At 36.8% G+C, this 26192-nt stretch overlaps 1 protein-coding gene across 3 annotated transcripts in view; it reads left to right on the forward strand.

Moving 5' to 3' along the window:
• LOC108711469 (synaptic vesicle glycoprotein 2B) overlaps window positions 1-16079 on the forward strand; it is a 65414-nt gene extending 49335 nt beyond the window's left edge. For all 3 annotated transcript variants that reach the window (XM_018253239.2, XM_041586866.1, XM_018253238.2), the window contains exons 3-13: window positions 856-1036; window positions 1416-1567; window positions 2456-2589; window positions 3872-3961; window positions 5840-5950; window positions 6745-6833; window positions 6923-7087; window positions 9340-9473; window positions 11808-12008; window positions 13449-13608; window positions 15431-16079. In XM_018253239.2, the coding sequence (XP_018108728.1) occupies window positions 856-1036; window positions 1416-1567; window positions 2456-2589; window positions 3872-3961; window positions 5840-5950; window positions 6745-6833; window positions 6923-7087; window positions 9340-9473; window positions 11808-12008; window positions 13449-13608; window positions 15431-15614 (1601 nt within the window). In that variant the 3' untranslated portion in view covers window positions 15615-16079. The remainder of the gene's footprint in view (window positions 1-855; window positions 1037-1415; window positions 1568-2455; window positions 2590-3871; window positions 3962-5839; window positions 5951-6744; window positions 6834-6922; window positions 7088-9339; window positions 9474-11807; window positions 12009-13448; window positions 13609-15430) is intronic.
• The last annotated feature ends 10113 nt before the right edge of the window (window positions 16080-26192 follow it).

The following is a 26192-nucleotide window of genomic DNA, read 5'->3' on the forward strand; positions in this document are numbered from 1 at the left end:
ACAGGTACTTAGGATCGATGTTTTACTGTATTTACTGACTATTGCTGATCCTTTCAACACGTTAGCATTCTATAAAAAGACCAGAAAGACAGATCATTGAAAAACCAAACAATAGACCAGGTACAGATCATCTCACAATATCTATTTCTACATCATACTTGCCCTTTGTTGAGCATTCTTCTTTCATTGACTTGCCTTGCCATATGCATGTTACAGTTATGCAGTTTTCCCGGATTGGTATTGGCAAACCAGAGCAGCAGTAGTGCAGATCAATGCCCTTTGCTCATTAACTATAAACGCAGCCAGGTCTGATTTCCCTTATAACCACTTAATGTCCTTAGCTGGTGTACAATGCTCACCATTTGCAGTTGAATTACATAGATTCTGTTTTTTGAGAGCCAATTATTGACATATGCACATGATAAATGTCAAGACGAACCATTAAAATGCGATAAGCTCTGAATTAATTCTTTGTTTATTCTGTACTGTAATGAATAAAGCCCCATGTGTAACGAAGATGGTATTTGAAAGAGATCTTCTTAATGCATTCACTTCTGTTATTAATATCTGTTGAAGTGCCATGCTGCTAGGCCACATGCTAATTGGATGTCCCCAAACTCGAACATAGGAAAAACGTACATATTTAGCACAATCGCTATTGGTTGAACTGTTTGAAAAGAGGTTATACTGGCCCTTTAAGTTAAATATGGGTATCCTCTTTTCAGATGGTGGGCACTTGGGAAAAGCACGGCTTAATTATTAATTTAACCACTGTTTTTATTAGGTAAATGCATAAATAACAACAATGCTAAATGTTACACTTTATTAAATCTTACTTTCTTATTATGCTTGCAGGCTTAATAGTGTACTTGGGCATGATGCTTGGTGCTTTTTTCTGGGGAGGTCTGGCAGATAAAGTGGGAAGGAAGAAGTGTCTCGTGATCTCACTCACCATCAATGCGGCCTTTTCATTTGTATCTTCCTTTATGCAGGAATATGGCTTATTCCTTTTTTGCCGCCTTATATCGGGGATTGGGTGAGTACTCTACCTTCAGTGTTTCAAAAAGATGTGTACAGTACATGAATTTCCATATATTTTTAATTCATCTCAGCCCATTAGACAAAAACTAATTTGAACACAATTTATATTCAGTACCATGGACAGCACTGAGCTTGAAATGACTCGCACAGCCATGAGTTAACAATGGATACATGACATGGTTCACATCAGAATTAAGCACTATGGGTGTAACCGTTTGTACCTAATGTTCAGATTTATAAGTAAATTATAGAGAATAATCTATTCTATAGAACAATCACTATTATTGAACACTTCTCTATCTATAATTTCTAGGATTGAATTATTGTAACACTGTTCTGTGTCTGTAGTCATCTGTTGTTTTTTTTTTATTTAGTATCGGTGGATCACTCCCCATTGTGTTTGCCTATTTCTCTGAATTCTTAGCTCGGGAGAAGAGAGGAGAGCATTTAAGCTGGCTTTGCATGTTCTGGATGGTCGGGGCGCTCTATGCAGCAGCAATGGCTTGGAGTATAATTCCCCACTATGGTAATGCCCTTTATATACTGTATGGGACATAATCCAATATCTGATGTAATAGTTCAGGTCCAAAATTCTATAATGGAACAAAAAACTCACAAAACCATTGTTTGTTAAACAAATGGTCACCTACACTTCAAACCCTTATTATATTTCTTCCTCCATAATTCCATCTCTTCCAGTAACACATTCTAGGTGCCATCTTTTATGTATTTATTGAACATTCACAAACCTATTTGTGCCCATACATCTACTAAGATACTTGTGGCTAGGATATGAGTACTAAGGGACTCAAGATTGTACTCCTTAGGGCCCCTAGCCTAAATAACCCACAATCTAGGAGGTATTCCAGAGGAAAACCAATGTGCTGCCACTATATTTACAGTGAAGTTCAGCATTATGTAAAACATTCTAGGGGGACACAATGCTGTGCCTCAGGGCACAACCCACTGGACAAAGTGAAAAATTCTTTGTACCTGTTTTTTGTACTTAGCCCATATGTGGCAATTAATAAGTATGATTAATAAGATTGTCTTGTGAGAACCATAACTTACTTTCAGTGTTATAATTGGAAAGTAATTTTTTTTTGTAGTATCTTTATGTGGTTTGGTGCTGAGTTGAGCATGAATCCCATGTACAACACTAACATTTATAGTTTAGCAGATAATAATTATTACTGCCTTTTAAAGTTAGGGACCGATATTGTCCTCATTCACTAATGTAGTTATATAGTCTAATATCGTCTGATTAATTGCTGCCACTTTGAATCAAGTCCCCATCTATAAAATTATGCCACTAATGCATCTTTTAGAATTTTCACAGTTTAACCTAAAAGGATAAGTTATTATCATGCACTAAAGGTTAACCTAATTACACATTATTTTCTATTCTTTTCAGGATGGGGTTTCAGTATGGGGACACACTATCATTTCCACAGTTGGAGAGTGTTTGTGGTCATTTGTGTTCTGCCATGCATTGCCTCTATCATTGCTCTAAAATTTATGCCAGAGAGTCCTCGCTTCTTATTGGAGGTAAGGAAAGGTTTATCTTTCAGGATTGGATTAGAACCACAAGAACAGTAGCTCCTCTATAAAAGACATAAATATTTGATTCCAGCAAGTTTGCCCAGTATTTATAGCTTAAGATAGTTTCTCTATAAATATTTATTAAGGACAGAACCATGTATAAGGCATTACTAAATAATGAACTGCTGCAAAGAATAAAAATTGATGCCACTAAAATGCAAGGCCAGGTAACAATAGTCTATTTGCATGGAAATGTTTCCAGATAAGACTATCATGCCTTACATTTAAGCAATTCTGCACATGCTAGCATTTATGATCAGTACATAAATTATTCAAAAACAGTCAACCTTGTACATTGAAGCAGGCTCTCAATGAGTAGTCCATCCGACGCAGAGAAGTAAAATAAATGTGGATTTGGTAGCAGCAAACAGAGGCAGCCATGTGCATTTCGTGTTAATGAACACTATACACAAAACGTTTAAGGCTTGTACCAAAAAGAATCCACATTTATTTTATTTATCTGCCTGCAATGTACACATTTAATTCCACTCCCCTAGCTGAAGGCTCAGGGCTGAGCACCTGAGCCTCCTGGTGACTTTTGGTGAGTTATTGATACAATTTGTTAAGTTTTATTTAAAAACAGTGCTTACAAGAAAAATAGTTTTATAACCTCAGAAATAAATATACCTCTAAATTATATAATCAATCACGACTAAACTCTATTTCACTAAAACTATGAATTCCATGAAAGCTATTAAAAGAGCCGAATATAAAAAGTACGAACAGAAAAAAACGCTGAACAATGGCCTAAATAATACAAAAACATCTAAAAATATGTTTTTTTGTACAATTAATAGTGAAAAAAAATCCAAAAACTTGTCAATGTCTGATTAAAAAATAAAAAAAAGGTCCAACAGGACCAGTGCAGCTCCCATTAACTCCTGTGGAACATCAACTGTTTTAGAGTTTCAGATGAATTTATAAAAAAAAACAAAAACATTTTTTTAGAGGAAATATATGATTTGTGAAAAAAGAGGAAATCTGAATTTTAGTAAATGGACAACCTAATTTCACAAAAGAAGGGAGTTGCCCTAAAATGGCTATACCTGCTTCACAATGAAATGACTTTGCAGCTGAACAACATAGGGAGAAATACATGTACGGGTTTTATCTGCATAGTTTGGAATTGTTGAGTTCAGATAGAAACATGCTTTGTAATAAAGTTTAAAGCAGTGTTTTACTATTGTTAATTCATGAATAAAGGATATTATTTCTATTTTTTGTACAGACAGGCAAACATGATGAAGCTTGGATGATACTGAAGAACATTCATGACACAAACATGAGAGCTAAGGGAGAACCAGAAAAAGTCTTCACAGTAGGTTTTCTCATACCTTGTAAACATAACTGATGATTCTCATGGACTTATATTTCATAAAGCAATGTAAATATGTACATAAAGGGGGATTCACAAAAGTGGGGATATCCTTTTTGGAGTAAAAGTGGTGTTTAACAACTGGTGTAAACACAACTTCCATATTCACAAACAGAAATCTACCAAAATGCCAACTCAACTGCCACTTTTAATTTTTTGGTTAAAGAAAGTTTACAGTGAATATGTTGTTAAAATGACAAAAACTGAGTAGAGAAACAACATTTTTAACAATATTTTCTCCCAACGTTTTCCAAATGAAGTAAAGCTCAGTGTAATTCTACCCCCTGTGTTGGCTCTGCATTGCTGCCCTATAGTCTTCATTCACCCCACATTTAGGTGCAGTATGGAGGACTAATTAGCATATTCATTAGCAGCCTATTGTCAGGGTACAAGCCCTGTTTTTTTGTATAACCAAACATGAATAACAATAGGTTTATAACAATTATATTTCATAATATTTTATAAATGAAAGGCGTTTATTGCCAATATGAAATAGTTGCCAGAACACGTTTTTACCTCATATTTGCATTTTTTGCAACTTTTTGCTTAGTGAATGAGGCAATGTTTGCATTTCGAGTCAATATTATCTTATAGATTGTTATTTAAAGGAGAAGGAAAGGCATTTTATATATGCCCTGGTCAGTGCAGTTTTCTGCTGATAGGAGCACCGATAGGGTTTCAGGTAAGTCAATACAATAACTTGGGGGTGCCAAATGTTAGGCATGTAGAATGCCTTTCCTTCTCCTTTAAAGAGGAAGTGAAGCTACCCTGGCAAATTTTAGTTTTTGTACCAGTACATAGCCCCCTCCCCATCATGGCTAGAACTATAGAGCTGCCCAGCAGTTTTAGCCCCACTTCTAGCTGTGCCTCTTCTTTTCCGCCATTCATATTGATGACCGGTGAGCAGGCACATGGAAGCTAAACTGGGATTATGGGATTCTGAACTTGTTCCTTGAGATAATTCATGGGAATGGAAGTCACATGGCTAAAGATGGTGGTGTGGCTCTAGATGTGCAATGGGATAAAGAATCACTGCCACTCAAAGGGCAGGTGCAAGCACGGACAGTCCCTTGCGTTTTATTAGCAGAAAATGCGACCTTTCGGGGTCAGGCACCTTTATCAAGCATAACGCTTGATGCTTGATAAAGGGGCCTGACCCCGAAACGTCGCATTTTCAACTAATAAAATGCAAGCTTGCACCTGCCCTTGGAGTGCCAGTAATTCTTTATCTACTTACAGTTGGAGGGTGTTGATCCTTTTGTCACCGTGCACCGGGCAATCAACACATAGGCCAGGGAGTGCGAGCAGAGCTTCCATTCAAATCTAGATGTGCAATGGGCCATAGTTACACTGGTGCAAGTGTAACGGTGGTTGCATAGAGGGGATGGATGATCTGTGCACTGGTGTTTAAAACTAAAATTTGCTAGGAAGTTATACTTCCCCTTTAGTGGGAGACAACTCCTAATAGATACAACTCATGTGGTACTACATTCAGCAACTGAAAGATTACAAATTCATTCAAAATTTATCTGATAAAGTGTGGTGTTCTACCATATTGGCCATTTTAAAGAGGCAGGCAAAACTGTCTGAAAGGTACAATCATTAGTACAAGGCAAATGTACAGCTGAGAATCACCTGATGGCAAACTGACAGTTTTAAGAAGAGCCAAGAGACAAATTCGGGAAAAATGTCAGTAAAATATTGTTTTAAATGTCGTGTGACATAATCTGAATACTGTCTGTTGACAAATTCACAGAAGTGGAGATAGAGGTAGTGAGTATTATCTAAATATTGAGTATAAACTCACCTCCTTTTTCTCAGGTCTCGCACATTAAGACACCCAAACAACTAGATGAATTCATTGAAATTCAGAGTTCTACCGGCACCTGGTTTCAGCGTTGGTTTGTCAGGATTATGACTGTTGTTAAACAGGTAATGTAACTCAACGTAAGTGCACAACAATATGCTTAAGGAAATCTTGCTGAGATAGACTATGGGGCACATTTACTATGGGTTAATTAACCCTCGATATTCGACCATCGAAGTAAAATCCTTCGACTTCGAATATCGAAGTCAAAGGATTTACCGCATTTCATTTGTTCGATCGATCGTAGGAAAACGATTAAATCGTTTTTCTTTTTTTTTCCATTTGAATCGCTGGGTTCACTTGGCCTATAATAATAATAACAATAATAATAATAGTAGTATTCATCTTTAGGAGAACTGCCTACCCCAACCCCCTCTGGAGTGTGTTGTGTACTTTTACTTTTGTGCAATGCTCAAAGTTATCCAAGTTATCCAAGTAACCCAAATTTTTAAAAACGATTTCCTTTTTCTCAATACTAATAAAAAGAGTACCTTGTATCAAACTAAGATATAGTTAATCCTTATTGGAAGCAACAGCAGCCTATTGGGTTTAGTTCTGTATTGACAATTGACAAAAGATAACTCTGCACCTGATATCATAAGAATATCATGCAAATTGTAGCGGTTGTGATACAGAAAATCAGCAATTAGTAAATTGGAAAAAATCCTAGAGCAGATGGGTGGAAATTTTTGTCACTGGCGAAAACATGAATTTTGCTGTGAAACTGTACCAGGCCAAAAAAGTTCAGTCACCCCTATCAATAATACAAAGGAAAAATATTTATTATAATCAATTGTCCATTTTACTTAAAGTCTGTGGTGTCTTCATTCTTTATTTTTATGATGTCATTTTATTCTAGATATGGGAGAACATGTTATATTGCTTTTCTGGACAGTTCAGAAAGAACACTATATTTTTGGCTGTCGTCTGGTTTACAATGTCATTAAGGTAATGTTCTTGCTTCTACTTGAAAATGAACGATGTATTATACAGGTCTTAATCTTTATTCTTATAAGTTATTTTCGGTTTCTCCACAGTTACTATGGCCTCACTGTTTGGTTTCCCGACACAATACGATATCTTCAAGAAGAAGACTACGCCAACAAAGTAAAAAGGTTTGTGAATGAAAACGTAAGGAATTTCAACTTCAACTTCACACTCGAAAATCAAATACATGAAGATGGAGAATTCTATAACGATAGGTAAGTTTGTTTTCTAATTAGCATAGCATCTTAATAAATATTCTGATTTCCTTTACTATTTATCCGGCCAATCATTTTGCTGTCCTACATTTTTATTGTACATGCAGTTTACCATAAATGGAATTAATGTGAATTCATCTTACATAAATAACGAGAATAAAAGAGTTGTAGTTCAGAATGTAATAGTGTTTATATTTAAGACCTGCTAACTTTTTTGTGCAAAATACCTATGATTTCAGTAACATGTAGTGATGGGCGAATTTGTGAATTTCCCGTTATATTCGTGAAACGGCAAAAAAATTTCGAAACGGTGCCGGCGCACATTCGCCGAGAAATCACGCAAATTCGCCGTGAATTTGCGACTGGCGAATAAATTCGCCCATCACTAGTAACATGTTTTATTATACACACTGAACACTGGCACAAATGGCAAAATGTGCAAACTTTCTTCCATATGGGGCTTTTTATAACATTTCCTCTCTTTTTCTGGAACACTGATCAAGTTATTTTATATATTATCAGCGTTGGTCTCCATCCTTGTGGGAATGGAGACATTGTAGAATACACTGGATGCACTGCAAGATAAATGAGATTTACTGTGATATTACATAGTTGCCATGAAAATGTTTTTTTATATAGCTTCTATACTGTATTCCTTTAATTTAGGGAAAGAAATGGGTAAAAGTAAAAAGTCAATATATCAATGTGTAAAATGTATGTCCTTTATAGGAGAATGAGCAGAATCATGTATTTTTTTTTGTTTTTATGGTAAGAATAATATTGTAGTTCTTCATTTCTGAAACTATTCTGACCCCTGCAGGAAATAAGAAAAACCATGCAGTTTGATATGAAATAATGTACAGGTATGGGAACTGTTATACTGAATGATCAGGACCTGGGGTTTTCGGAATATTTGGATCTCATTACCTTAAGGGGCAGATTTATCAAGGGTCGAAGTGAAAGTTTGAATTTCAAATTTAAAAAATGTGAATTTTTGAGTTTAGTGTAATTGAACTAGGGAATAGTTAAAATTCGATCGAGTTTTTAAAAATTTTTTAATTCAAATTTTGAAATTTATCATGTACTGGCCCTTTAAGAATTCTAATTCGACTATTCGCCACCGTAAACCTGCTGAATTGCTGTTTTAGCTTATGGGGGACGTCCTGGAATCAATTTGGAGTTGTATGGAGATATCCTGAAAATTGGTGAAAAAACTCAAATCAAATTCAATTCGAATTCAATTAGAGTTTGTGGGTCGATCCCATTCACCCAAATGGGAAAAACTCGATTTTTTTATTATTTTTTTTCCGAATATCAAGTTCATAAGAGTTCATGGGAGTTTATGGGAGTTTTTGCAAATTTGACCCTTGATAAATCTGCCCCTAAGTCTACTAAAAAAGCATTAAACCAGAATAAAACCCAATAGGATTGTTTTACTTCTAGTAAGGATTAATTATATCTTAGTTATAATTAAGAACAAAATATTGTTTCATTATTATAGTGACAAAGGAAATCATTTTAAAAATTTTAATAATTTGATTAAAATGGAATCTACGGGATATAACCTTCCTGTAATTTGGATCTTTTTGAATAATTGGTTTCCAGATAACAGATCCCATACCTGTATCATGTGTGGCTGCCATGGTGTGTTAAAGGGGTAGTTCACCTTTAAATTAACTTTTAGTATGATGTAGAGAGTGATATTCTGAGACAATTTGCAATTGGTTTTCCTTTTTTATTATTTGTGGTTTTTTGAGTTATTTATCTTTTTATTTAACAGCTCTCCATTTTGCAATTTCAGCAATCCAAAATATCCTAACAACGACGCATTGCTTTTTATAAGAGAATGAGAAATGAATAGGAAAGGAAATGAATAAAAATAATAGTAATAAATATACATTTGTAGCTTTACAGAGCATTTGTTTTTAAAATGGAGACAGCGATCCCTATTTGAAAGCTGGAAAGAGTCAGAAGTAGGCAAATAATTCAAAAACACTGAAAAATAAATACTGAAGACCAACTGAAAAGTTGCTTAGAACTGGCCATTCTATAACTAACAGTTAACTTAAGTGAGCCACCTCTTTAAAAGGTGTTATATGTTTCCTTACAATATAAGTCTGTTTTATCTGAAAATGTGTTTATTTTAGGTTTACTATATATCATATGCTACTATACTGAGTAATGTATTCATTTCAGTTTATAGAGTTAAGTTCCACAGATCCATTTTAACAATTGCCAATCTGATTGGTTAGGTTTTACAAGATGAAACTCAAGTACGTCACTTTTGAAGACTCGTTATTTGACGAATGTTACTTTGAAGACGTGACTTCCACTAGCTCCATCTTTAAAAATTGTACCATCCAAAACACGGTTTTCTATAACACAGGTAATAGGCGCCAGAGTTCTTTTCTATTGTAAACTGCTAAAAAATACCTCGTTGGCATTCAACGGCTTTGTATACGTAAGTTTCAGGTGGGGGGCATGTAGGTGTTCCCCTACATGTCTCTTAAAGTGTGCATCTTTAAGACAACAAATAAGGGAGTGCTAGTGAATACAGGCCTCAACACTATGGCAGGAATAATACTATGATGTGCTGTGAACCTTGCGCCAGGTTTTTATCAATCACAGGGTGCAGGGAGTAGCCAAACTGAAGATGTAAGTGTTTTTTAAATAAGCACTAAGGGAATGCTTTTGCTCCCATAGGACTTTTGCACCTGAGTCTGGAAAGGGAAAGTTGTGATCACCACTAAATTTTAAACCATTAGACAGGAATGCAATGAGGCCGTGACCACAAAATTCATACAGAAAAAGACAAGAGCTCCTCTGCACTCAATATATATGAGACATTTAGACAATTATAAAAAAAAAAAATAGTACAACTGTACTAAAAACGCTCTCCCCCTTTAAACAAAACAGGGATTGTTTGTCCATATATTGCAATATATTTAAGCTGGCCAACTACGTCAAAGTCATCCCATATCTGGCCAGTCCTATGCTCAATTTTATCTGATTCATTCAGAATTCTATTGCTTAATTATACATTTTACACAGGGACTAACTGGAGAGATTTCTGGAGATGTTGCCCATTGCAACCAATCAGCAATTAGATTTAAACAGCCACCTATAAGTTTGAGAACAAAAGAAAATATCTGATTGGTTGTTATGGGCAACATCTCCAGAAATCTCTCCATATATTTATCTCCAATGTTAGTAAACATGCCCCTTTGTTTTATCTGCAACTTACTTTCTGCTTTCACGGTTAAAACTCCCAAACATGGTTGCCCTTTTAATGGCCACCACTGGGATCACCTGACTGTAGTTGGGAAGGGTGGGAGCTACAACATGGAGCTGGTCACTGCTCCTGTATAAACTAACAAATAAAGGGAAAGTTGTTATAACCACAACATTTTTAAAATAGGGCTACTCCTTTACGGCTTTATTCAGCAGGAAGCAGCCAAATCCAAGTGCCTGGCTGAACCAAATCCTTAAAATCATGTGACTTTTCGTCACACAAACAAAGGAGTAGTGATGGGCAAATTTCCGCGTTTTGCCACCAGCGAATAAATTTGCAGAAATGTATTTCACGCTGGTGACAATTCTGACGCCGGTGACAATTCTGACGCCGGTGACAATTTCGGCGCCGGTGACAATTTTAGGCGCCCATTGACTTTAATGGGCGTTAGAATAGTCACCAGCGTCGGAATTGTTGCTGGCGTCGGAATTGTCGGTGGCGGCAAAAATATTTTTATGCCGGCGTCAAAATTAGTGTTTTGCAAATTTTGTGGGAAAGCTTCACAAAAACGTGCTCAATTCTGCACCTATACAGCTAACGATGTACAGTATATTGTACTTCTTGACCTTACTACCTTAATGATATGACTTTATGGGGCATATTTATCAATGGTCGAATTTCAAATTAAAAAACCTTCAAAATTCAAAAAGACCAACCGAAACTAAGTCTAAGTTTTTTTTTTTTGGTCGAATAGGTCCTTTTTCGATCCAATAGGTCTGTATTCGGGCAAATTCGAATCGTACGAATCGAAGGAATAGCGCATTAGATCCATTTGAACTTTTTCCAAAAAAAACCCTTTCCTTTTTTAAAGTCCACCAATTGACTCCAAATAGGTTCTAGGAGGTCCCCCATAGGCAATGGTCGAAGATGAATTTTTAAAGAGACAATACATGATAAATTTCAATATTTGAATTTTCTAATTTTTTTCAAATTCGAATCGAATTTGGACTATTCCCTAGTTGAAGTACACAAAAAATAGCTCGGAATTTGATTTTTTTTCATTTGATTCACCTCGACCTTTGATAAATCTGCCCCATAGCCATAAATATTATGTGGTTTTTCTGCTGGGGTGCAATTTAATTAAACAAAAGGGAAAAGAGCAAAAGAAAAAAAAAAAAAAAGATTAATCAAGCAGAAATTTCCAGGTATCAAAGGCTGCGGGTAAACAGAAAGGTTTAGAAGACCCAGTAAACATTTAAGATTGGATTAGGAGTTCTCTTACTGGTTCAGACACTGAAATGTTGTTGTAAATACAAACACCTTAAGGCTATTCTAGTTAAAGCTTCATGCTTGTAACAATAGAAGTTGTATTTCACTGGAAACAACAATACATCCTTGCTATGTGAGATTTAACATGGCTATTTCTCAGCAGGCAAATAAGCAAATTCATTATTAATGCTTCATCTCGTTTGTCATTTCCTCATGCAGACCTCTACCATCACAAATTCATAGACTGCAATTTTATAAACGTCACATTCTCGCAGCAAAAGGAAGGGTGCCATATAGATTTTGAAGAAGATAACGACTTTCTCATTTACCTGGTCAGTTTTCTGGGAAGCTTGTCAGTGTTACCAGGCAATATCATCTCAGCTCTTCTAATGGACAAAATCGGAAGGATAAGGATGATTGGTAAATATTAAGATTTATTTGCTGTATCCCTTCAACACAAAGCTAAAGTATAGATATAAAAGATACTGCCAAATGAATATTCTTGTTAATCTTGAAAAGTTTTTTCTGCTTATTCAATTGTCTCCTGAAGTTGTACTTCCTTGCTTCAATTAATAAAAAAAATTGGCTATATACACAATACAATCCATGTATATATGAAAAATCAGATGGCACCCACTCTAGCAATTGTGCTAAATTATTCTTGTAGTTTATTTGAGATCTTAAATAGAGTACAAGAATGATTTAGCACAATTGCTGCAGTGTGTGCCATCTGATTTTTCATATATACATGGATTGTTGAGACTAGAGGCAGCAGAGTTTCCGAACAGAGCACAACATTGAGTCGCATACAGAATCTTGCATTGTTTCATATTGTATATACACAATACAACGCATATTACAGTGGTTGGGAGGGAAATTATTGGGGGAAATGCAGCTTTTGTCTAATTCCCTGGTGTGGACAGATATTCTTATTTATTTGATGTAAGTACGGTAGTTTTAAGCAATTCCTTGTCCAAAGGATCACAAAGCAATGCTTTGTATTGAATGCTCTGTAATTTATGCGGTTTAGCCTATTCTGATATCCATTCCATAATACTGAGAAAAGGATAGAAATCTATAATTTCCTGTTGTAGAAACTCTCCCATAGAGAGAAACTGATAAACACCAGAATATAGGGATCTGTTCATCCTATACTCTTTTTCATTTTTTAAGCATGATTTTTGCAACGTGGCTTAAATCAGACAATTACAACAACCCTTGCTCTGGGCCCATGCTGTTAGATGAAAATGGCAGGATAATATTATTGCACAGTATTTCTCAGGGTTATCTTTGGCTGTATTTAATTTTATACATCATGGGTGTCAGTTCCAGGAGACCACTTGATGTAAAAGACACAAGATTCTGAGCTCACCAAGAGTCTGAACCCTAAACAAAGCAATCACAGAGTTTTTATTGAAAGGGAGTTACTGGTATTTGTGAATAGAGTTATTGCTCTTACAGCCAAGAAAAGTGGTTCTGTCCCAAATCCATCCACGTCAGGGGGGACTCACAGGGGAATCTGTATACAAAGAATTGTATTCTCTCTCATGAATAACAGGAGAATTACTATATACATTACAGCTGTCAGGGTACTAAAGTTTACAGTGTAATAATGTATGATATAATGCCTTGCTAGCCATAGGGATATAGTCCCAAATAGACACAAAGAAACAGAACATGCACCACAAACTATTAAACTATGTGGTGTTATATGTTAAAGCACAATGCTATATAAGAAAGTGGAGGCATGAGTGGACAGAAGGAATGGCAAAAAAGTCACTTCCTAATTCAGTGTCATGTGTTTTAACTGTTCTTGTCTCTACCATTCTGACTTGCAGTCTTTCTGTATGTTTCTTGTAGCCGGGTCCATGCTGATTTCTGCAGTCTGCTGTTTCTTCCTGTTTTTCGGTAATAGTGAATCTGCAATGATTGGTTGGCAGTGCCTTTTCTGTGGCACCAGCATCGCCGCCTGGAATGCACTGGATGTTATTACTGTTGAACTTTATCCTACAAACAAAAGGTACCATTAGTAGTATATTGTCCCTTTCCTAATCTATTTGTAACAGTGTTGTGGAGTTTCTTTTTTTGAGTCTTTGAATTAGCGAGAAAATACCTTTATTACAGTTCCATAATTTATGGCATTAGTGGCTTATTTACAAAAATGTAAAAAAATGTAAACAGAACTTGTATAAAAAAAATCTATTTACAATTTGTTGTAGATAACGTGTTCTACAAATGATACTTAATCTTTTTATGACATATTTGTTAGCAGGTCATATTGAAACATGTTTGAATATGTTAGTACTAATTGTGATTATAATGAATCATTTGTTTAGTTATGCAAATGTCTTCACTTAAATCACAGGCTTAACTTTTTATCCAGTGTTAACAGGGAAATCTAAGTTTCTATTTTGTACTTTGATGCTATGAGATCTGTGATTTTTTAAATTTATGATAGCAATATTAGTAACATAGTAACATAGTAAGTTAGGTTGATGCCAGTTGATCCAGAGGAAGTTTGCCACAGAGATATTGATGCTTATTGGATATTTCAAAAAGACAATAGTCCATCAAGTTTAACCTTTACCCTAAAAGTAGTAAATGGTAGGGATTAGCAAATTGATTACATGCGTCAGATGTTTTGTTTTGCCATTGGCACAAGAAAGAAAACCAATGACTCCAATGCATTTGGTGCAAAAAAAATACTCAATTGACTCTAATGCATTAGGCAAAATGTTGCCAAATTTTTGTTTTGCTAATATATTACACAGACATACAACATAGTACAGGTATGGGATTTATTATCCAGAATGTTTAAGAGCTGGGAATTTTCAGATATGGAATCTTTCTGTAATTTGGATTAACATACCTTACTAAAAAGTACAAAAAAAATGTAAACATTAAATAAGCCCAATAGGCTGCTTTTACTCCAATAATGATTAATGACATCTTAGTTAGGATAACGTACAAGGTAGTGTTTTATTAATACAGAGAAAATGAACTCTATAGGAGATGACCTCCCCGTTATTTGGGGCTTTCTAGATAATTGGTTTCCAGATAAGGGATACTATACCGTACCTTTACAAAATGGCATATATACATATTGGTTAAGACTTTTGGTAAAGTTGTTGTACCGTGTTAGCCAGCCACAAGGCAAGAAAAATAACAAACAGGTGGTTTAAGAGTCAGGCCACACAGGGCGTTTGGGGAGATTTGGGTGCCTGGCGACTAATCGCCTCGTTTTTGCGGCACCCAATCTCCCCAAACGCCTTCCCTGAATATGCACCAGCTAAAATGGAATTCAGGGAAGGCGTTTGGGGAGATTGGTCGCCACAAAAACGAGGCTATTAGTCGCCAGGCGACCAAATCTCCCCAAAATGCCCTGTGTGGACTTACCCTAAAGGTGATACCTTTATAGGCTAACTAATATAATAATAGCAAGCTTCCAGAACATTTTAGTTCCTTTTTCAAGCTGAATACAATGAAGCTGTGGTGCTTTCTGGTCTATATATACAACATTCTGCTCATAGATCAAATGACCAACAAAGAGGAATGTCCATCCCTGTATGAGGTGTTTACAAATTCATATACAGGGGGACGTGCACAAACAGATAAGGTACAAGATAATGTGGATCAAAGTGGCTGTACATAAATTAGGGCTAAATTAATGGGGTGTGAAATAAAAGGAATTCCATATGAGCAGTTAGTGTCCCAACAACTGTTTGTGTTTCTGACTAAAGGTATCACCTTTATACTACCTGTTTGTTATATTTTTTGCCAAAGAAGTGTTTAGTGAATCCTATTTTTCTCAATAAAAATGTTTACTTTATTTTTTTTTTCAGGGCAACTGCTTTTGGAATCTTAAATGGTTTTTGCAAGCTGGCTGCTATCTTTGGAAACTCAATATTTGCTTCTTTTGTTGGCATAACAAAGGTTATTCCAATTCTTCTTGCTTCCACTGCCCTTGTTGGAGGAGGCCTCATATCTCTGCGACTGCCTGAGACAAGAGAACTGGTCCTTATGTGAGCTAAAGGGGATTAGGAACACACCCTCGATACCTCCTATGGTTGAATTGGATCCAGTATTTCAGGGCAACAACTTTTCAAAGAGCCAAAAGATCCCACAGTCAGTCAACCATCATATATACAGCACAAAACAGACCTTGCGAGTGCTCTTCTTGAACCATGATATTTCCTTCACTAATAGAACATTTCTCAATTTACTTTTTTGTGTTATAGCCAATGCTATTAGCAAACTATTGTATAAGAAAATATATAGTACATAGGTTTTTCCATATAGATAATAATAATGGTTAATTTGTAGCACAATTTTTTTTTTAAGGGCATAAGCTGAAAGCCATCTATATTTAGAAAATAATATTAAGTCTCTTCCTTGTGCTTGACCACTTATAAAGTTCTCAGTGCTTTTATTTTATTAACTCAGTTATTTCAGGACAATCACTGCTGTTTTATAGATCTGTTTTGAGACTATGGGGCCGATTCACTAAGCTCGAGTGAAGGATTCGAATGAAAAAACTTCGAATTTCGAAGTATTTTTTGGGTACTTCGACCATCGAATTGGTTAAATTCGTTCGAATTCGAACGAAATCGAACGAATCGAACGAAAAATCGTTCGACTATTCGACCATTCGATAGTCGAAGTACTTCCCCTTTAAAAAAAACTTCGACCCCCTACTTCGGCAGCTAAAAACTACCGAAGTCAATGTTAGCCTATGGGGAAGGTCCCCATAGGCTTGCCTGTGATTTTTTGATCGAAGGATTTTCCTTCGATCGTTGGATTAAAATCCTTCGAATCGTTCGATTCGAAGGATTTAATCGTTTGATCGAACGAAAAATCCTTCGATCGATCGATCGCAGGATTAGCGCTAAATCCTTCGACTTCGATATTCGAAGTCGAAGGATTTCAATTCGAGGGTCGAATTTCGAAGTATTTTTAACTTCGAAATTCGACCCTTAGTGAATCGGCCCCTAAATGTAAGGGAAATACGGAGATAGCGATACAAACAAATCCATTATTCTAGTATCAGTATACGTTGTTCAATGTATTGATGCAGAATTGAAGCAGATTTAATCCTTTTTGGTGTTATCTCTGACTTATCATGCATGGTCCTTGAGATTTTAGCCATATCATATTCCCTTTCATTGTTCAGACACAAGCCTTAATGCACGGGTAGAGAAATTTTGCTTAAAGGGGATGTTCGCCTTTCAGACTTTTTTGAATTCAGTTGTTTTCAGATCGTTCATTAGAAATAAATACTTTTTTCAATTCGTTTTTATTTTCAATTTGTGACCCTTTTTCTAATACTGAAATGTAAACTTAAAATGTTTTACCTTTCTAAAGCAATGTTGGGAAGAAAGTTAAAAAAGCTGTAGAGCAATTGTAAAAAGTCTTTATATTTGAGGAGCAATCTGATAACAACTGGACTGTGTTTGGAAGGTGAACGACCCCTTTTTTAATCCTGTTAAAACATGTCTCTTTTTAACATAACTAGTGACAATATCACTAAAATCAGGTTTCTCCAGAGACTTAAAAATAGGAAGGGCAATCAATCAGCAACATCCAATGGCTGATCTCTGTCAATTCTGAAGAAAACAGCCAATATATTATTGATCACTGACCACTCAAAAGAGTAAAGCACAAAATAACCTCACTGCCAAATATATTCTTTGTTTAGACTGCAACAGGGCCTGCAACTAGTGATGGGCGAATTTATTCGCCAGGCGCTAATTTGCAGTGAATTTCCACGTTTTGCAAATCTGCAGCAAAAATTCATCGGCGTCCAAATTTCGCTGGAAATTCGCACATTTTCCAGTGAAACAAGAGTAATTCGCCCATCACTACCTGCAACTAAAAGAAAGTGTACCTGAACTTAACTTACAGGACATGTTTCTTTTTAAAAATCTTAGCCTGATATATTATGTAAAAGCTGGGGAATCTCTACAACAGGAGTCTCCAACCTTTTTTACCCATGAGCCACATTCAAATGTAAAACGAGTTGGGGAGCAACACAAGCATGAGAAAGTCCCTTGGGAAGCCAAATAAGGGCTGTGATTGGCTATTTGGTAGCCCCTATGTGGACTGGCAGCCTGAAGGAGGCTCTACTTGGCACTATACTTAGTTTTTATGCAACCAAAACTTGCTTCCAAGCCAGGAATTCAAAAATAAGCACCTGCTTTGAGGCCCCTGAGAGCAATATCCAAGGGGTCGGACAGCAGCATGTTGCTCACGAGCTACTGGTTGGGGATCACTGCTCTACAAAGTACAATAAAACTGCCAGTATACAGTGATGGTTCTACAGATGTATCCTCCTAATGATCAACATTTGGCGTTCATGGCCTCATCAGTCTTCTCTTACCATAGATATCCATACAGATTTAATAAATACACATTTATATTTGAGGACCATGCGTATTCTGATATGTAGTAAAAGGCGTCAGTGGAAAAAAAATTCACAATACAAAAATGTTTCCTCTATGCGCAATTAAGATATTTTTTTGTGAACACATTCCTCTCATCCGCCAATTGATTAAAATATGCATGTTTTGATGTTAGTGTGCAATGGATATGATAAAACATTAGACTGATTAAAAAAACATACTTTGAACCAAAAAAAAAATCACGTCACTATTTAAAATGTGCAGTTCCCAATAAAAATTTGCAATGAAATAAACAGTGTAGGTAACATTATTACATAGCGAAATTCTTATTTTTGTGTTTTTTTTTCTTTTGTTTACGCCTTTTATTACATATTTTATTACATATCTCAATGATATTATAATTGATAACATTGTACAGTTCATTATGGAGGTCAGCTGGTTCTTGCACAGTACATGACAACTTTTATTACTGAAATATGCTATTGTCTTCGTCACAGCAATGTATGTTTGCATCTCCATCTCCAGTTGTTTATATGCTTTAGTAACTCCAAAACCCTTGACAATCCAACACTCATCTTAGAAATATGTTAGCATACAATATGGGTTCTGTATATGAACAGAAATTCGGTTCTGAAAGGAAGAGAACGTTACGTTGCAAAGTTTTCAAGTTAAACATAGAAAATAAGTAGCATTACAGCAATATTTTTCAATTTGAAGATGGCAGTAAGCTGAAGTATTTGTCAGAAAGATAAGTAAATGTATGCATTCTTAACAGAGTGTTTAAAGTCTACCAGCATTACAGCCATATTACAAATAAATACCTTTAGAATAGAATAGTGAGTTTAAGTTCTGCACTGTAACTGCCACACACTCTTGTCGGTGGCAATTAATTGTTATTATATCAAAGGAATGCAATATGTGATCAATCAACTGTATATTGTATATAATTTGAGGCTCAAGTAATTGTCTAGCACAAGTAATTCTGTCAAATATCATGGTAATTGCAATAAAATAAACATACAATACCATGGCAGAAAACACAAAGTCAATCATCCAAGTCAACTTTCTTTATTATTCTCTTGCTGCTTTCATAATGAAGGTATGTCAGATTCAAAACATACATTATTGAACTTTAATGCAAAAATAGTCACATGATACAAAAAAATTGTAATAAGGTCACTGTAACTACGAAGACTTTCATATTTTTCAGGCCATAATAGAGGCAGCTTCGTCTTGCGGTAAGCCAGGCAGTAAGCACCAGGCCTGATGCCGGCCACTCAAATGACACTCAAGTTATGGGCAGCAAGGGGACCAGAGGTATAGAACCCTACATACCTTCCCCATCTGCCCCATTAGAATTGATTCTAATCACAGATTCTAATTGCAGTCCATAGGTCTCTTTGCTCCAAAATTGTGAGTTAAAGTTATTTGCACAATGCCCCACAAAGTGGACAGACTGCAAAATAAATGGCCAATTGGGTCCTTTTTGTGCACTGTGTGGGCATCTATTATTAATAGGATCTATTATAAAAAATTATTGGGGATAAGGGAAAAGATAAGATAAGGGATCTTTCTGTAATTTAGATAACCAAACCTTAAAGAGATACTATTTGTATTCTTCCACATTCTTCCACTGTATAGAGCACTTGTAAGGCCCCATCTAGAATATGCCGTACAGTTTTGGTCTCCATCACTCAAACAGGACATTATTGTATTAGAGAGGGTACAGAGAAGGGCAACTAAGCTGGTAAAAGGTATTGAAAATCTCAGCTATGAGGAAAGACTGGCCAAATTGGGGATGATCACACTGGAGAAGAGGCGCTTAAGGGGTGATATGATAACTATGTATAAATATATAAGGGGATCATATAACAATCTCTCTAATGCTTTATTTACCAGTAGGTCTTTCCAGCTGACACGAGGTCACCCATTCCGATTAGAAGAAAAGAGGTTCCGCCTAAATATTCGGAAGGGGTTTGTTACAGTGAGAGCTGTGAAGATGTGGAATTCTCTCCCTGAATCAGTGGTACAGGCTGATACATTAGATAGCTTTAAGAAGGGGTTGGATGGCTTTTTAGCAAGTAAGGGAATACAGGGTTATGGGAGATAGCTCATAGTACAAGTTGATCCAGGGACTAGTCCGATTGCCATTTTGGAGTCAGGAAGGAATTTTTCCCCCTCTAAGGCAAATTGGAGAGGCTTCAGATGGGTTTTTTGCCTTCCTCTGGATCAACTGGCAGATAGGTAGTTAATAAACAAAAAAAAAAAAAAAAAAGGTTGAACTCGATGGACATGTGTCTTTTTTCAACCTTACTTACTATGTTACTATGTTACTATGTTACTATGTATGCTACTACTTTTGCCATTATGTATTTGCCAAGTGCTTTTTCATGGTTTAGGAACTTCAACTAACAATTACTTACAAAAACAGACCTATCAGCAAAAAATGATCAACATGACCTATAGGGGATTTTTACGGGCAGATTTATCAAGGGTCAAATTTTAAAGTACAAAAAAACGTCAAAATTCGACCATCGAATTAAAAAACTTTGAATTCGAATATTGAATTCAAAGTTCTTTCACCAAATTTGGCAATCCTACGATCGAATAAAAATTGTTCGATCGAACGATTAAATCCTTCGAATAGAACAATTCGAAGGATTTCAGCGATCGATCGAACAATTTTTATTCGATGTGTAAAGACTTGGAAAAAGTTTGTAGAAAGTCCCCATAGGCTAACATAGCAATTCGGCAGGTTTAATTTGCGAAGTACTGATGTCTAAGAGACAGTATTTCAATTATCGAATGGTCGAATATTCAAACGATTTTTACTTTGAATCCAAGTCGAACTAAATTCGAAGTCGTAGTATCCTATTCGATGGTCGAAGTATCCAAAAAATTACTTTGAATTTCGAATTTTATGACTTCGAAAATTCCCTTGAATTCACTTTGACCCTTGATAAATCTGCCCATTAATGTACATATTTTTATTAGATTTTAGTAAATAACCCTGTTCCATACATTACCGAATTCTCTAGAAGGCAATAAATGAAGCATATGAAGAATACTGAAATTGACTTCCCTTGTTTATAAGTATACATTTATCAAACCCCCTTTAATGGTTTCTGTTCTCATTTTTTTTCCATTTATGAACATACAAGTAATGGAAGTGGCACAGTGAGCTGCACTATTTAGTTAGTCGAGATGGTTACAGTGGTGGAACTATTGGGGGAGCGATTGCTCCAGGGCCCGCACCCCCTCAGGGCCCACCGACGGTTCGCATGCCCACGTGGCCAGCAAAGAAGTTTGCTTCTGGAGGGGGGCACCAGCTAGTTACTGGCTGGTTACCAATGGCAATGTCCGACCTTAAATCATGTTGTAATCAAGCAAATAGGCTTTTGCTTGGATAGATTTTGCAGGATCACTCGATTTCTGACATGAATAATTAAAATGCCTTTTTTTGTTTTCCTGATTCCTTCACTCAACTGCATCTTATTAGCACACTGGCTTCATGTTGTCCCTTCTGCCTGTACAGTATCCACTTTCTGCTTCATGGTTTCAATAAGGACCTTCCTTTTTTACCTTGTGGATCCTGTCTTAGCTCCGTGGCCCGAATAGAGAGGGAGACAGAGAGAGAGAGATGGCAAATGGTTTTCTCATAAATAATTATCTCTGGACAGAAAATATACTTCAGGCAATATAAAGTTATTCCAAAAGCAAAGATCAAACAAGAGAGGCTAGACGTATGACCAATTGTGTACAGAAAAATAACTTTCAAAGTATCACACTGAACAGTTCTTAAACTCAGGAGTATAGTAAGGCCACAAAAAAGCCATACAAGAAATTATTATCAAAATCCAGAATTGGTTAATAACTTGTCCCATTGCTATTATTCATCATATGTTTCATCTGCCGCATAACTTACAGTACAGACATTTACAAATTGAAAAGAGATATATAATTATCATTCAAGCCCGTGTACTAAGTGGAGTCCTGCGATAACTTCTTTGATTGATGACACTAGCCCCATAGATTGTGGGACAGATGTGCTGCAGTGACTTGCATTATAGATTAAATGGCTGGCAGTGGAAACTGGCCCTTAGTCAAAAGTGACACAGTGAAGCTCTGGACTAAGTTTTAGAACGCTGGAAAAATATCATTGATAGTTAAACAGCAGATTACAGCTAATAATAATAGATATAAATTGTATCACAGACATCCTTATGCTTCCCTTTACCAATGCTTGGCTTGTACCCAGGGTTGAAATGGCATGAAGGACAAGACATAACTATCCCGCTGATCTGCAGTTTCATGAAGCCAGTAGACTGTGTCCAGCAATGTACTACATTATTATTGCTGCAGAGGAACAGCAGCCCAATTTGTCCTTTGATAATGACCATCAGGTTTTGAGGGAGGTAAAGAAACTCTTAACAAACATACACTTATTGACACTGGCTATACCTGTATTCACTCTACTATAAATACATTTCTGTATATAAATATATAATACGCATATAAGATCTATTATCCAGAATGTTCGGGACCTGGGGTTTTCCGGATAAGGGATATTTTCCATAATTTCATAAACCCATAAGGACTGTTTTGCAACCAATATAGATTCATGCAGCTTGGTTGGGATCAAGTAAAATGTACTGTTTTATTATTACAGAGAAAAGGAAATCATTTTGAAAAATGATTGGCTTATACTGGCCAAGGTCAGACTGGTCCACTGGGACACACAGGAAAAATCCCAGTGTGCCCCGACTCTATTGGGCCCTGCCCACAAGCCAGCCTCCCCATGGCACCACCACTCCCCACTCCGCTGCAGTATGTTCCACTGTAGAATGCAGCCATCTTTAAATTCTAACAGCTAAGTGACTAGTGCAGGGGCAGCTTTGGCTAGGGATGGAGCAGGGCCTGATTTAGATAGTGGGCGCCCCACTGTCGTTCTTCACCCCTGTCCCCTCCCCTTTTTTCATGCAACTGTTTATCATTGGGACCGGAGCAATGGGGATTGGCACACAGGAAATTTAAAAAATATTGTATCTCCTGCAAATCCCCAGTGTTTCTCAACCAATGTGGATGTGGTTGGGCAGCATGCTGCCCCCTAAAATCCTGCCGCCCTAGGCCCGGGCCTTTCCACAAATCGGGGCCTGAGCGGGAGTGATGAGTACCGATGGCTAGGGGATGGGCTCTTCGTTGGCTGGATTGATAGATGGTGCTCCCTTGAGTCAACTCTGTAATGGGCTCTATGAGAGAAAGACTTCCTGTAATTCGGGTTTTAGACTTTTTAGCAGGAAAGCATTAAATAACCCAAGTGGATTGTAACACAGGTTAGGGCATAAGTATTGACCAAAATAATTGCATGGTGTTATGTAATATTCTTCATTAGACAATTCGATTGCAAATAGTTAATGGCCAAATTGTTAAGGGCATTTTTTAAACACTGCTTGAAGGTGGTGCAGTGTATATATAATTCTGAAACAGTACAGTAACAATAGGCGCAATTAGGGCTGCCACCTTTTGGTTGGCTAGTGTCAGGGAGGTGGGTGAATGACTTCAGGGGGCAGGGTATGTGATGTCAGAGGTGGGGCAGTCTGTGGGCAGGTCAGTGATATTATGGGTGCGACTATGACACAATGATCAGTGATTGGCTGATCACCACATCATTCATCGTAATTTGGAAACCTGGACAGGCAGTTTACACTTAGACAGCGCTTCTGGAACCAGAGTGCCTTGGTGGCAACTCTAGGCACAATCTTTTTATTTGCTGCTTGATTAGATGCAACGGGTTTGGCAAACATTTTAAATACACTCATTTAAATTTGCCTTGCACTTACCTGCACTAGGAAGTGTATAGGTACCACCTGGCTGTAGTAACTGTAGACCTCCGTGAACTGTTTTAGCAATTACTTAAAGATGAATTTGCTTAATAGTTTCATTACTCACAATTCTTTAGGGCACATCCACAAATCAAGTAATTTTAGCACTCATTATTTGTACATCTTATGTGCCCTGTTAGTCCACCAGATATATTTTCAGCATTTCTAATGATATAAGTTCGTTTTTTCGGGACGCCAGCAGAGGGCAGCTGGAACACATTTTATGCAACGTATTCTAAGAGCAAAAATATAACTAACCTGATTATATAGTTTCATTCTTTTTTTGTTTTTTGTTCAGCTGTCATGGCTGAAATATTCTGGTTTAATATAAATTCTGAAAGATTTCACAAACAATTCAAATGAAGGGGTCAAACTGAAAGGCTGAGCTTTGTTTTTAACAGAATGAAATCGCATTCCTGATAAAGCACCAGTGAGCTTTGAACAAACTGTGTAGCAAGTTATAGCTTTAATCTACAGTTTCTGAGGTTATGTAGTCAAAGGGCTGTGCAGTTACTTGTAGTCAATCTGCATTTTGTTTTTGAGAAGTATATTTTGCAGCTACATAACCCCTCTGCCACCCTGAGGCTGTTTTTGTTCTGCCACCCCCCCCCACCACCACCCCCTCTTTCCCCTGCACTCACCTTTCTGGGTTTCGGCTTTTTTCCGCCCCCCTTGTAACATGTTGGGTGCTGCCATCTGGGGTGAGTTTCTCAACTTGCCTCATTGGTTCAGCACTCTTGCAGCTATATCATAAATTCAGTTCCTAGATTTGTAAAGGATATCTTGTTCTGTTGTTTAAAAGTCTGTGGGATTGTAAAAAGTGGAGTGCACCAACAGGCAACAGCTAAGCTTCACGAGAACAAGAATACTGTAATACTAGGGTTCTGTCTTATAACAAAGAAGACCAACATACTATTGTTCCAGGGATATCAAAAAAGAGTAAAAAAAATGTTGAACCTCAAATCTCACACTAACAGGCACTCCACGGGGCACCCTACAGTTTGGAACATGCTGGTGTACAGAACTCACTAAAACAGAATTTTCAGGTGCATGCATGGTGCACTTTTATCACTTTTATTGATATGACTGTATGTCAACAAGCCTGTGTTGTCCAAACATTCATATATATATATATTGGGGCTCATTTATCAACACAGGGCAAATTTGCCCATGGGCAGTTACCTATAGCAACCAATCAGTGATTGGCATTTTATAGCCAGCTGCAAGCAGAACAATGAATGCAGCAATTTGATTGGTTGCCATGGGTTACTGCCCATGTGCAAATTTGCCCAGTTTTGATAAATGACCCCTGAGTCTACACTGACATTCCCATTCTGCTTTGACAAATGATGATACAGATATTGTTACACTTTCTTTTATGTGTATGAAGATGGTTATTTTACATGTATACACTGGATATTATGGGGCAGATTTGCTAAAGGGCGAAGTGGCTAACGCTAGCGACTTTTTGCCAGCGTAGCCACATGCAGGGACATCGCCAATTCACTAACATTCACTAGCGAATGGGACCGTCACTAGCGGTCATTCACACACTATCACCAGACGACTTTTCGCTCTGGCAACTCTGCAAATTCACTAAAATGCAGATTTTACTGAACGTTAGCTTCTTCGCCAGAGTTGCCTTCACCTCCTCGGACCAGGCGAAGTGCTATAAAGCAGCTAGATCTTCCACAATCTTGCTGCTTTGTCTGCTGAAAATGCATCAAAATTTTAAAAAACGCTGTCGACTTTTCCTTTTTTAAGCGAGATTTGCTGCAATAGTCCTAACTTACTTTTTTGGGTAACCGGTTTTCTCCACACATTTTATAACATATGGAACATTAATTTTACAGTGGGCTCATGTGTAGGGCATTATATTAACTCTCTTGTCTTTATTCAGGTTTCTATAAACCTGTAACTTAAACCATTTGCAGAAACATTTAAAATAAAGACCTCCATACAACTTTAAATTTCACTCCCTATGCAAATTCTAATATTGGCTAGGCACAAATGAATGCTAGCGCATCTTCGCTATGAAATGCTCGCACAGCCGAAGTAACACTAGCGGGATGAGACTTCGTATTTATTAACTCTCTTGTCTTTATTCAGGTTTCTATAAACCTGTTACTTAAACCATTTGCAGAAACATTTAAAATAAAGACCTCCATACAACTTTAAATTTCACTCCCTATGCAAATTCTAATTTTGGCTAGGCACAAATGAATGCTAGCGCATCTTCGCTATGAAATGCTCGCACAGTCAAAGTAACACTAGCGGGATGAGACTTCGTATTTTAGTGAATTAGCATATTCGTAGCGTATTTG

The sequence above is a fragment of the Xenopus laevis genome, chromosome 3L (assembly GCF_017654675.1).
Source record: "Xenopus laevis strain J_2021 chromosome 3L, Xenopus_laevis_v10.1, whole genome shotgun sequence".
NCBI lineage: Eukaryota > Metazoa > Chordata > Amphibia > Anura > Pipidae > Xenopus > Xenopus laevis.